Source organism: Myotis lucifugus, unplaced genomic scaffold (assembly GCF_000147115.1).
Source record: "Myotis lucifugus unplaced genomic scaffold, Myoluc2.0 scaffold_38, whole genome shotgun sequence".
NCBI classification, from domain to species: domain Eukaryota; kingdom Metazoa; phylum Chordata; class Mammalia; order Chiroptera; family Vespertilionidae; genus Myotis; species Myotis lucifugus.
In genome coordinates, this window is record NW_005871086.1 from 7,427,654 (window position 1) to 7,439,349 (window position 11,696).

General features: G+C 41.6%; 2 protein-coding genes across 3 annotated transcripts in view; one reads left to right on the forward strand and one right to left on the reverse strand.

The window, feature by feature from the left end:
• FAM98B (family with sequence similarity 98 member B) overlaps positions 1 to 11,696 on the forward strand; it is a 34,231-nt gene that overhangs the window by 19,684 nt on the left and 2,851 nt on the right. For both annotated transcript variants that reach the window (XM_014454756.2, XM_014454757.2), the window contains exons 5-6: positions 878 to 958; positions 2,360 to 2,476. In XM_014454756.2, coding sequence (XP_014310242.1) covers positions 878 to 958; positions 2,360 to 2,476 — 198 coding nt within the window. The remainder of the gene's footprint in view (positions 1 to 877; positions 959 to 2,359; positions 2,477 to 11,696) is intronic.
• RASGRP1 (RAS guanyl releasing protein 1) overlaps positions 3,066 to 11,696 on the reverse strand; it is a 97,559-nt gene continuing 88,928 nt past the window's right edge. Inside the window, exon 17 of the mRNA XM_023752905.1 lies at positions 3,066 to 3,392. Within this exon, the coding sequence (XP_023608673.1) occupies positions 3,387 to 3,392 (6 nt within the window). The 3' untranslated portion in view covers positions 3,066 to 3,386. The remainder of the gene's footprint in view (positions 3,393 to 11,696) is intronic.

The following is an 11,696-nucleotide window of genomic DNA, read 5'->3' on the forward strand; positions in this document are numbered from 1 at the left end:
ACCAATGTGCTCGTCAATGGTATTCTTTTAGAGCATTTACCAGGATGTAAGAGAGTACCATCTTAAGAAGAAACTCCAAAATTGTTTTACATAAAATATACAATTCTTATTATAAAACTTGTAACTACTGTAGTTGTCTATGTACATAATTTCTTATTCTGAAAAAGATGTGTTATAGCTTGAATTAATATAGCTAATGCTCTTTGAAAAAGATATTCTGGCTTTAGCTGGTTTGGCTCAGTGGATAGAACATCGGCCTGCCGACTGAAGGGGCCCAGGTTCTATTCTGGTCAAGGGCACATGCCCAGGTTGGCTCAGTCCCCAGTAGGGGGCGTGCAGGAGGCAGCCAATCAGTGATTCTCTCTCATCATTGATGTTTCTATCTCTCTCCTCCTTTCCTCTCTGAAATCAATAAAAATATGTTAAGAAAGAGAAAAAGATATTCTGCTTTGTAGTGATATTCTTTCCTAGTATGTAAAGGTATATTTTATTTTGTTTATTTGTTTTTGTTTTTGTTAATTCTCACCCGAGGATATTTTCCTTGATTTTTAGGGAGAGTTGACGAGAGAGGGAAAGTCAGAGAGAAATATTGATGTGAGAGAAACACATCGATTGGTTGCCTCCTGCAAGAGCCTCCACCAGGGCCCAGGCTGGGGAGGAGCCTGCAACGAAGGTATATGCCCTTAACTGAAATCGAACCCAGGACCCTTGGTCTGCAGGCTGACACTCTATCCACTGAGCCAAACTGGCTAGGGCTAAAGGTATATTTTAGTTATTTCACTTTAACATTTTATTTATTCTATAGCATTAAAGAATAAGATTGTTTTAAATTAAAGAATATACATTTTGACAATCTATTTTATTTATTTACTTTTAGGTGAAAGATATTCTCGCAAAAGTCCAGAAAAATCATGTGGGAAAACCACTGTTGAAAATGGACTTAAATCTGGAACAAACAGTAAGTCCCCATCACCTATCTTTTATTAGTTGTATGTAATTCACCTAGTGAATATGACTTAATTTTATAAATAAGCATTTAGATTTTACAGTGTGTAGTGTGCATCTATTATTTTGGAGAATTAAAATGAATTGATATCTAGAATAACTAGGGGCCCAGTGCATGAATTTGTGCACCTCAAAAGGAACTGTGGGCCATGAGGCTGCGGTGAGCACAGGGGTGGGTCTCAGCCCATCCTCCGCGCCCCTTCCCGGCCCCTCCCACCACAGCCCCCGGTCCCGTCTGCCGACAGCCCCGCTCCCTCGGTCCTGCTCGCACCCGCTGATGGCATGGAGTGGTTGGGGCCAGCGCCAGTAGTGGGTGCAAGCAGGGCCAGCGCTGTCAGCAGGTGTGAGTGGCGGCTGCTGCCCTGATTGCCCCTCAGGAGCATGGGGAAGTGGAGAAGCCCTGAGGGCTCCGAGCAATCGGGGCTGGTGCGGGGCGCCAGCAGTAGGTGTAAGAGGTGGCTCTGGCGTCGGCAGCGGATGCAAGCAGGGCTGGTGCCGGCAGCAGGTGCTAGTGCCCGGCGGCATCATGGCACGCAGGAGCAAAGAATTTTCAGTAACCATCAGAGGCTTGCTCTAATGACAGTGACCAGTGCCCCACCTTGGTTTGGTGCCCCCACTCACCTGCTCCACTATCCCGCCGCAGCAGTTGCCCGCCATGTTCTGTGCTCTCCCACTTGCTGCTGATGCCCGCCATGTTCTGTGCACCCCCCTTGGTGGTCAGTGCATGTCATAGCGACCGGTATTTCGGTTGTTCCGCCATTTGCATATCCTAATATTTGCATATTAGGGTTTTATATGTATAGATAAGTCCAAATACTTCTTCAATCAGATTATTACTTTTAAAAATATCTGGCCAAGAGTTTTTATAGTGCCGAGGATGTTAGTATAATTGTGATATGAAAAGGATAATAGTTCAAAACCAGCAAGATGGGACGTTATTGGTTTGGACGTTACTATCATGTGCTGTTGCTTTTTTCTTTTTCTTTTATACTTATATACATATATATCTATATACATACATACGGTTCATCTATATACATGATCTTTCCTTATTGGTCCCCACTACTTAACAAGATGTTTTACTTAAATTAACACATTTGATCGAAGATGAGGTAAATTCGCCAATTGTAAAATTTAATTTATATGTTTACTATCTTCTGAATATTACAAATGTTCTATCAAATACTCTTTATTATTTGTATAATTTAATGAAAAGTCTCATGGGATCAGAAAATGGCCCTCAAGTACAGTATCTTTTGAATCAGTAGGAAGTATTGACCACAATTTTAAAACTTCTTTTCTTTGCAAAATGAAAGAGTCTAAAATTTATGATATTTGTTTTCAAATTCTTTAGAAACAACTGGAAAGAATCAATGATGCTCTTTCCTGTGAATATGAGTGCCGTCGGCGGATGTTGATGAAGCGATTGGATGTAACAGTGCAGTCCTTTGGATGGTCTGATAGAGCAAAGGTAAGGCTGTTTTCCCATTTGTGTCCTGTAGGTGGTACTCTGTGACAGCTCTTCAGACTCCCTTGTCTGTTAATATGTAACTGCGCCACATTTGCACTTTTTCACTGTACCTGAAACACATACCCAAGCCAACTACTGGTCTTATATAATGACCCTGGCCTTGTGTAAATCCCTGTTTGCAGTTATGTAAATTTCTATCCAAATGTTTCATATTTATTTTAAACTCATAGCTGTTTTGATTTATGCAAGGATTGCATTAAGGAAGGCATCAGATGAAACAGTGAGATAGGTATAGTGAGCTACTGATTAAGAAAGCAGGATATAAGAATAGATACAGGTAGTACGGATGCCTGAATAAGTCTTCTTAAAAGTATCTTAAGGCTGTGGAGTATGGTCCAGTTAAAGAGAGGGTTGGAGAATGGAGGCATCCACAAGTAGAATCTTCAGGTAGATTTCTAGAGAGCTGTTTGTCATCACTGCCACTGTATGCCTTAAACCTGTACCCAGGCTTTATTTAGGATTCCCTGCCCTACTTTGCAACATACTCTGGAAACTCTCCAAACCGTAAGCTGGGAATCATTTGCTTCCCTTGTTTCAGGGTTCAGGGTCTTGTGCTCCTTGATGATGCCCAGTGTCTGAAAAATCACTGGTTCACGTGGGTTGTCAGTTTTAAAGTTGCTTCAGGTTGCAAGGTTAATCTGCGCATGTTACTCTTCATATTAACTGGGCATTTCTTCTGCCCATGTTGTGTTAGCTGGGGTCATTTATGCAGCTTCAGCTGATGCCTGGACTGAGCTGGAACATCCAAGATGCTTGTCTCACATGTCTAGGTTCTGCTCTCTGCTGGGGTGCTTCGGTTGTCTTCTTGGCTTTGATGTGGTCTCTCCATGTGGTGTCTTGTATCAGTTTCCTATGGCTGTAGAAACATATTACCACAAACTTAGTTGCTTATATAATACTAGAGGCCCGGTGCACGAAATTCGTGCACTGGGGGATGGGGTTCCCTCAGCCAAGCCTGCCCCTCAGTCCGGGAGCCCTCAGTGGATGTCCTACTGATGCCCACAGTCTGGCAGCAGAGGCTCGGTGCAGGCGTCGTGTGTGTGTTTGTGTGTGTGTGTGTGTGTGTGTGTGTATGTGTGTGTCTGCTGGGGGCCTGCCCCCAGCCACACCTTGGAGGCGCCCCTCTCTTGATCTCTCAGGCTCCTGGCCTCCACTGCATGTTGTACTCTCCCTTGAGCTGTGGCCAGGGTGGGGTGCCCTTTCCTGCTGTGGGATCGCCAGGGCGACCCAGGGACAGGCGCACAGGGGGGCTGGCTAGAGGCCGCCCTATCCTGCTGTGGGATCGCCGTGGTGACCCAGGGGCAGGTGCACACAGGGGCTGGCTGCAGGCCACCCTTTCCTGCTCCATGATCTCCAGGGCGATCCCACGGGCAGGCGCACACAGGAGCTGGCTGCAGGCCCCCCTTTCCTGCTCCGTGATCGCCGCTGTGATCCCAAGGGCAGGCACACACAGGAGCTGGCTGCAGGCCGCCCTTTCCTGCTCAGGATCTGGTTGTTCGGTTCTTCCACTGTTTGGTCTATTTGCATATTAGGGTTCTATATATATAGATACATTTATTCTCTTACTGTTCTAAAGATCACAATCCTAAGTGAAGATAATTGGCAGAGTTGCATTCTTTCCAGATGCTTCAGATGCCACCTGCGTACCTTGGCTCTTGACCTTATCCTCCATCTTCAAAACCTGTTGTGTAGGAAAATTTGACCTTTTTCTCTCTACTTTCATTGTCACTTCACCTGCCCCTGTCCCTGACACTCCTGTCTCTCTTAGAAGAATCCTTGTGATTACACTGGGCCCATCCAGATAAGCCAGGATAATCCTTCCATCTCAAGACCCTTAACTTAATCACATCTGCACCTGCAAGGTAACATATTCACAAATTTCAGGGATTAGGATGTGGACATCTTTGTGGGGCCATTATTCAATTTACCAGATGTCTAATCTTCCTTCTAATTGGATTTATTTTTTCTTGCACTGTATTTACTATCATGTGCTGTTGCTTTTTTCTTTTTCTTTTATACTTATATACATATATATCTATATACATACTAGAGGCCTAATGCATGAAATTTGTACAAGGGGCTCGGCTCCCACCGCCACAGTGGCTACCTCTGTCATCATTTTTTAATTTCCAGAAATTCTTTTTGATTCTTGAATTTTTCTTTCTTGTTTTATGGATATGCTAACATTTAAAAATATGTTTTTATTGATTTTTAGAGAGGGAGTAAGTAAGGGGGAGAGAGAGATAGAAACATTGATGAGAGAGAAACATTGACCAGCTGCCTCCTGCACTTTCCCTACTGGGGATCAAGCCCACAATTGGGGCATGGCCCCTTACTGGGAATTGAACACTGACATCTTGGTTCATGGGTGGATGCTCAACCATTGAGCCACACCGGCTGGGTGATAATGCTATCTTCTGAATGAGGATGAAAAGTGTCAAAAGGGAAACCTCATATTTTTTTTTTGCCTCAAATTATTTTTGTTTCCTGCAGGGTAATTTTTTATTGGTTTTTCTCTCTTGTGGTGGCTTTCTTCTAATGCACGATGGTTACTGGTTGTTCTTTTTAAAGAGCACGATACGGAAGAATTGATGGGGAACTCCAGTCATTGATTGGAATTGTTGTCATGAGGCTTTGGAACTGGCTATTCTGCTGTGTGAATTCCTAATGTCAACTTGTAGAGATCTTTTCTCAGTAACTGCTCTTTTTATCAAGAAGGGAAGCCTCATTTTTTCTCTATTTTTTTCCCCCTTTGGCCAGGGGAGGAAGAGTGGCAGTGTGGCACTAGGGGCTAGAGCAGCGGTTCTCAACCTGTGGGTGCGACCCCTTTGGCGGTCGAATGACCCTTTCACAGGGGTCGCCTAAGACCATCCTGCATAGCAGATATTTACATTACGATTCATATCAGTAGCAACATTCCAGTTATGAAGTAGCAACGAAAATAATTTTATGGTTGGGTCACAACATGAGGAACTGTAAAGGGCCAGAAGGTTGAGAACCACTGGGCTAGAGGAATAGACTGTTCTACAAATAATCCCTACTTTTGGCTCCATATTTCATTTTCTGAGATGTTGGTTCCCTTCTTATCTGTATCTCTCCTTTCCTTTCTCTTTATTGTTGTATGCCTTTTTATAACCTAGAGTGGTCAGTCTGATTCATTTACTTAGAAATACTCCCTCATATAGTGTGCATAGGAAATACTTCCTCTTTCCAAATACCTGGCAGACAGATGTAGAAAATTGAAGAGTGATTAGAACAGGGTTGCTGGTGAAATGAAAACTATTATTAATTCAGGGAACATTTTTTAGCATAATAATAGAATAGCTATGAGTCAGAGTTGAAGACGGTCATTTATGTATTTCTTTCAATAAACATTTGTTCAGCATCTCATGTGTCAAGCACTATGATGCACCTGGTTCTGGATGAGCATGTCAGTACCCTATGTGATTATGTGTAGAACATTTTTAGAAGATTTCTGTATTTGTAATACATAATCAGCTTCTCAGATGGTCAAAGCCTATTTCTCTTCTGCATGCACACCAGTATAAACTACACAGATGTGTGTGTGTGTCCATGTCATTGAAGGGACTGTTGTACACAAGAAGCCTAGTTGCTTCAAAAGCTGTGAGTTACCTAAGAAGTAGATGACATGATTGCTGACATCAAGAAATGCAGTAGAGTTTAGATGTATGAGAGATATTGGTTTTACTGACCTCTGGAAACCTAATGGAAGTTGTTTACATGTTGGATCTTCGGTTTAACCTAATAGACTTTTAATGAGAAAAGGAATTTAGGAATATAAGGACAGTTGTGAAAAGTAGTGCATTAAAAGTGTCTTAACATCGTAAGTTAGAGGATGTTTTCAGTGTTGGCCTTAAGGTTACAGAGAAATCCCAAACAGATTAGTTTTGACATGTTCTTTTCTTTGACCAGTCAGTGTGGCATGGATTTACGGGCATGTTGACGCTTACTAGCCTTAAACTGGGGGACTTTGAGAAATTATGCCTTTAGGAAATACCTTGATAGTTTATATCTTTTCATCTTCGTCTTGTTTTCATCATGTTTTAGGACAAGGAGGTGGTATTTTTGTTCTTTTCTCCTTAGTGTGAAATAAATTTTTTAAATGTTTTTTTCTTAGGCTACTAATAAGTTAATTTAGGACTTTCATTTGATCCCTTTCAATTGATTATATGAATATGTGCATTTATACCCTGAGTTTTCTTATTAAGTTTCCTGTAAATTTAATATTTATTTATTACTAGTGGGCCAGTGCACAGATTCGTGCACATTGAAGGGAAATTAATTAGAAATATTTTAATATCACTATTTGCCCTTTCTCTATAATAGAAGTGTCAACCAAATTCATGATCGACAGTGACAGATCAAAATACACACATGCGATTGGTGTCAGCGAGAGCTTTATATGTAAATTGCCAGTGCGTATCATATGTACCTGCTGGTAGGTTGGTTGGACAGTTGTGGGACCTACGGTCGGTCACTTAGCCTTTTATATAGATAGACTAGAGTCCCAGCGTGAGAAATCCTGTGCGGTACCCCGCTGCTGCTTGAAGCCCCACCCACCTACCGCCTTGCTCGCAGCCCCGCCCACCCTCCTGCCTCTGCTCATGGTGCTCGCTGTCCCGCCCGCCTTGCTGCGATCGGAGCCTGTGAGCTGCAGGGGAGGGACTGAGCACCTCTCGGTCGTTTGGTCGTCACGACACTGGCTTGTTTTATATATATATATATATTACCCCCTTATACAATATGTCTGATATTATTGAATGACTCATTATAGATTGTTCTACAGCATTTTAAAATGTTACAGAAAATGTTATCACATAGAATGATATACTTTATTCATTGACATTGAGGTTGTCTTTAATTTTTGTCTCTTGTTTGGCTCTAATGAAATCCCCGGCAGCTAAATTTTTGTTCATGTCCATGATACATTCCTAAAATTTCTTTTTTTAAAAAATTGCTATATAATTGACATATATTAGTTTTAGGTGTAGAATATAATTATCTGAAGTTTGTATATATTACAAAATGATCAACGCAGTAAGTTACAGAATTGTTTTTGTGATGAGAACTTTTAAGATTTACTGTCAGCAACTTTCAAATATGCAATACACTATTAACCATAGATGCCATGTTGTACATTACATCCCCATGACATTTATCTTTTATTTATTTATTTATTTTTAATTAAATCTTTATTGTTCAGATTATTACAGTTGTTCCTCTTTTTTCCCCCCATTAGCTCCCCTCCACCTGGTTCCCACCCTACCCTCCACCCTCACCCTCCCCCACTGTCCTCATCCATAGGTGCACGATTTTTGTCCAGTCTCTTCCCGAATCCCCCACACCCCTTTTCCCCCCAAGAATAGTCAGTCCACTCCCTTTCTATGCCCCTGATTCTATTATAATCACCAGTTTATTCTGTTCATCAGATTATTTATTCACTTGATTTTTAGATTCACTTGTTGATAGATGTGTATTTGTTGTTCATAATTTGTATCTTTACCTTTTTCTTCTTCTTCCTCTTCTTAAAGGATACCTTTCAGCATTTCATATAATACTGGTTTGGTGGTGATGAACTCCTTTAGCTTTTGCTTATCTGTGAAGCTCTTTATCTGACCTTCAATTCTGAATGATAGCTTTGCTGGATAAAGTAATCTTGGTTGTAGGTTCTTGGCATTCATTACTTTGAATATTTCTTGGCACTCCCTTCTGGCCTGCAAAGTTTCTGTTGAGAAATCAGCTGACAGTCGTATGGGTACTCCCTTGTAGGTAACTGACTTTCTTTCTCTTGCTGCTTTTAAGATTCTCTCTTTGTCTTTTGCCCTTGGCATTTTATTTTATTTTATTTTATTTTATTTTATTCATTTTTTTAAAAATATATTTTATTGACTTTTTACAGAGAGGAAGGGAGAGGGATAGAGAGTTAGAAACATCGATGAGAGAGAAACATCCACCAGCTGCCTCCTGCACACCCCCTACTGGGGATGTGCCCGCAACCAAGGTACATGCCCTTGACCGGAATCGAACCTGGGACCTTTCAGTCCGCAGGCCGATGCTCTATCCTCTGAGCCAAACCGGTTTCGGCATGCCCTTGGCATTTTAATTTTGATGTGTCTTGGTGTGGTCCTCTTTGGATTCCTTTTGTTTGGGGTTCTCTGCGCTTCCTGGACTTGTAAGTCTATTTCTTTCACTAGGTAGGGGAAGTTTTCTGTCATTATTTCTTCAAATAGGTTTTCAATATCTTGCTCTCTCTCTTCTGGCACCCCTATAATTTGGATGTTGGTACGCTTGAAGCTGTCCCAGAGGCTCCTTACACTATCTTCGTATTTTGGATTCTTTTTTCATTTTGCTTTTCTGGTTGGGTGTTTTTTGTTTCTTCGTATTTCAAATCTTTGACTTGATTCTTGCGATCCTCTAGTCTGCTGTTGGAACTCTGCATAATATCCTTTATTTCAGTCCGTGTATGCTTAATTTCTAGTTGGTCCTTGTTCATATCCTCGAGGGTCTCACTAGATTTCTTGAGGGTCTCACTACATTTATCGGTGGTCTCACCAGACTTTTTGAGGGTCTTACTAAATTTATCGGCGGTTTCTAGAAAGTTCTTGAAAAACCTTAAAAGTGTGGTTTTGAACTCTATATCCAGTAGTTTGCTTTCCTCCATTTCTGTCATTTGTGTCCTGTTTCTTTGTCTCCGCATTTTTTATGCTTCCCTGTGTTGATAGAGTGGCTTTCGGTGCTAGGTGTCCTATAGGGCCCAGTGGCTCAACCTCCCCAATTACCTGAAGTGGACACTTTTGGTGCACCCCCTTGTGGGCTTTGTGCACAGTCTTGTTGTAGTTAAGCCTTGATTGTTGTAGGTATCACTGGGAGGAATTGACCTCCAGGCCAATTGGCTGTGAGAATCAGCTGTGTCTGCAGTGGGAGAACTGTGCTGGAAACACCCCTCCGGGGCAAGACTTGCTTCAGTGGGGCTTTGGTGCTCACTGAGTCTGCACCCTGAAGTGTGTCCTTTATGGATCTGAGGAGCTGCAATCTGCATGGTCCCACTCTGACCACCGAGCACACTGGCTCCTGGATCTCTAAGGAGGTGCTAATCTAGCCTCTGCCTGAGGCTACCCAGCAGGAGCTCAGCTGTGAAGCAATGCAAGTTGCCCTGGGGCCTTGGGCCAACTGCAAGTTTGTTAGGTAATTTTCAGATTGCAAAGGGCCAGGCCTTTCATATGCAAAAGCCAGCGCACACAGCTTGGGCGGGGCAGGGGTCCCAGGGGATCAACACGGTGGAGCAAGCAGCTATGGCTTCCCTCAGAGGCCCTGCTTCTCAGTGTCCCGGCAATCGCTGCAAGCACCTCCGAGAGAAAGCTGCCCTCAAGTTCCGACTGATGCCAGACAGTCCAGTTTCTCTCGTATAAGTCTGGGTCCCCAGAGACTCGCCTGGAAATGGAGCTCAGAGCTTGAGACTCCCTACCGATTGAAAAAGACAACTGTGTCCTCAGCCACCAGCCCTCTCCGCGTGCGCCTCCATACCTCTGTACTTTACTTTCGCACCGCAGCTCCTCTGAGTCTCGGTATGCTTTTCTCTTTCCTTCTAGTTGTAGAATTTCCACTCAGCCAGCCTTCCTGTGGTTCTGGATGATGTCCGTTCTATCTTTTAGTTGTATTCTTGAAGTGGTTGTGCTAAGCAGCAATCTCTGGTGTTTACCTATGCCGTCATCTTGTTTTTTTTTTTCTGATTTATTTTTTATAATTATTTTGCTAATATTGAGACAAAATTGTGAGTATAATTTTATAGTTTGCTGTTTTCACCATGTCCTGATTATTGTCTCATATTTCAAAAACTATTTCAAAATTAATTCTCAATTTATTTCTTATTTTTGGGAATATAATTCACCATCTTAAAATGTATAATTCAGTGGTTTTTACCACTTTCTAATTTCAGAACATTTCTATCACTCCCAAAAGAAGCATGCACCCATTAGCAGTCATTCTCAATAACCTCTTTCTTCCCTGGAAGCCACTATTATGATCTACTTTTTGTCTCTTTAGATTTGTCCATTCTGGACATTTCACATAAATGGAATCATACAGTATGTGGATTTTAGTGTCTTCTTAGCATAATGCTTTCGAGGTTCATCTATGTCATCTCGTATAACAGTACTTCATTTTAGTGTCTGTTTATGCCTATTATATTTTATCACATAGTGATACCATAATTTACTTTCTTATTTTATACATTTTTTTCCTACATAACTAATACCAGGAATGTTAACACTTGGGTTGCGGGTGAATTTCCCGCCAAAATATAAGATGGCGCGTTAAAATGCCTATATCTTTTGAAGTATGGGTTCGATTGAAATGAAATATTTGGTAATACGCAGTTACAATCGGCCCGAGTTTACACGTTTCCCATACTCCACCGCAAATCTATATGAACCGAGTTTAAGACGGCTCCCGCGGAGTACGCGCAATTCACGCGAGCCGACTTAACTCGTTTCCCGCAACCCATTAACTACATAGTATTTAAATTACTCAGATTAGTTCTTGCAAGATAGAGAGAAAATACTTTTCTGGATTACTTCCATGTCTATACTATCACCTGCCATCTAACAAGTAGAATGCATATAGATAAAAGTCATTCTCTAGTGATGCCATGAGCCTCAAATTCAATTAGGTCTATTATGATTACCTATGTTAAGATTGTTCAATTGCCTTATGAACACTGCCTTATAAGTCTGTTGAGTGCTTCCTAATCAAGATACTGCCAGAAGAAAAACAAAGGTTAAAATCAACAGACATATACCTCTCAGCACTGCTTGTATTCAAGATTGCAGGATAATAACTTTTTAAAGTATTTTATATGATCCAAGCACAACTGAGTTCTCCCTGGATAGAACTATAACAGTCCCAGGCTTTTAGAGTGAGAAGGAAATTTAGGTCATTTGATCCAATTCCTTATCACCACCACCAACAAAAAGCATTTATTGTGTGCCTGCTGTGTCCTAGGCTTATACTACCAAGTGGAAACTATGAGATTTAAAGCTATTTATGTCAAAATAATGGTAGAAGTAGGGAAAGGTAATGGAGGGAAAAATAAATCCTGGAATTAAAAGAATTATAGACTCTTTGAGATAAACAGGTACTT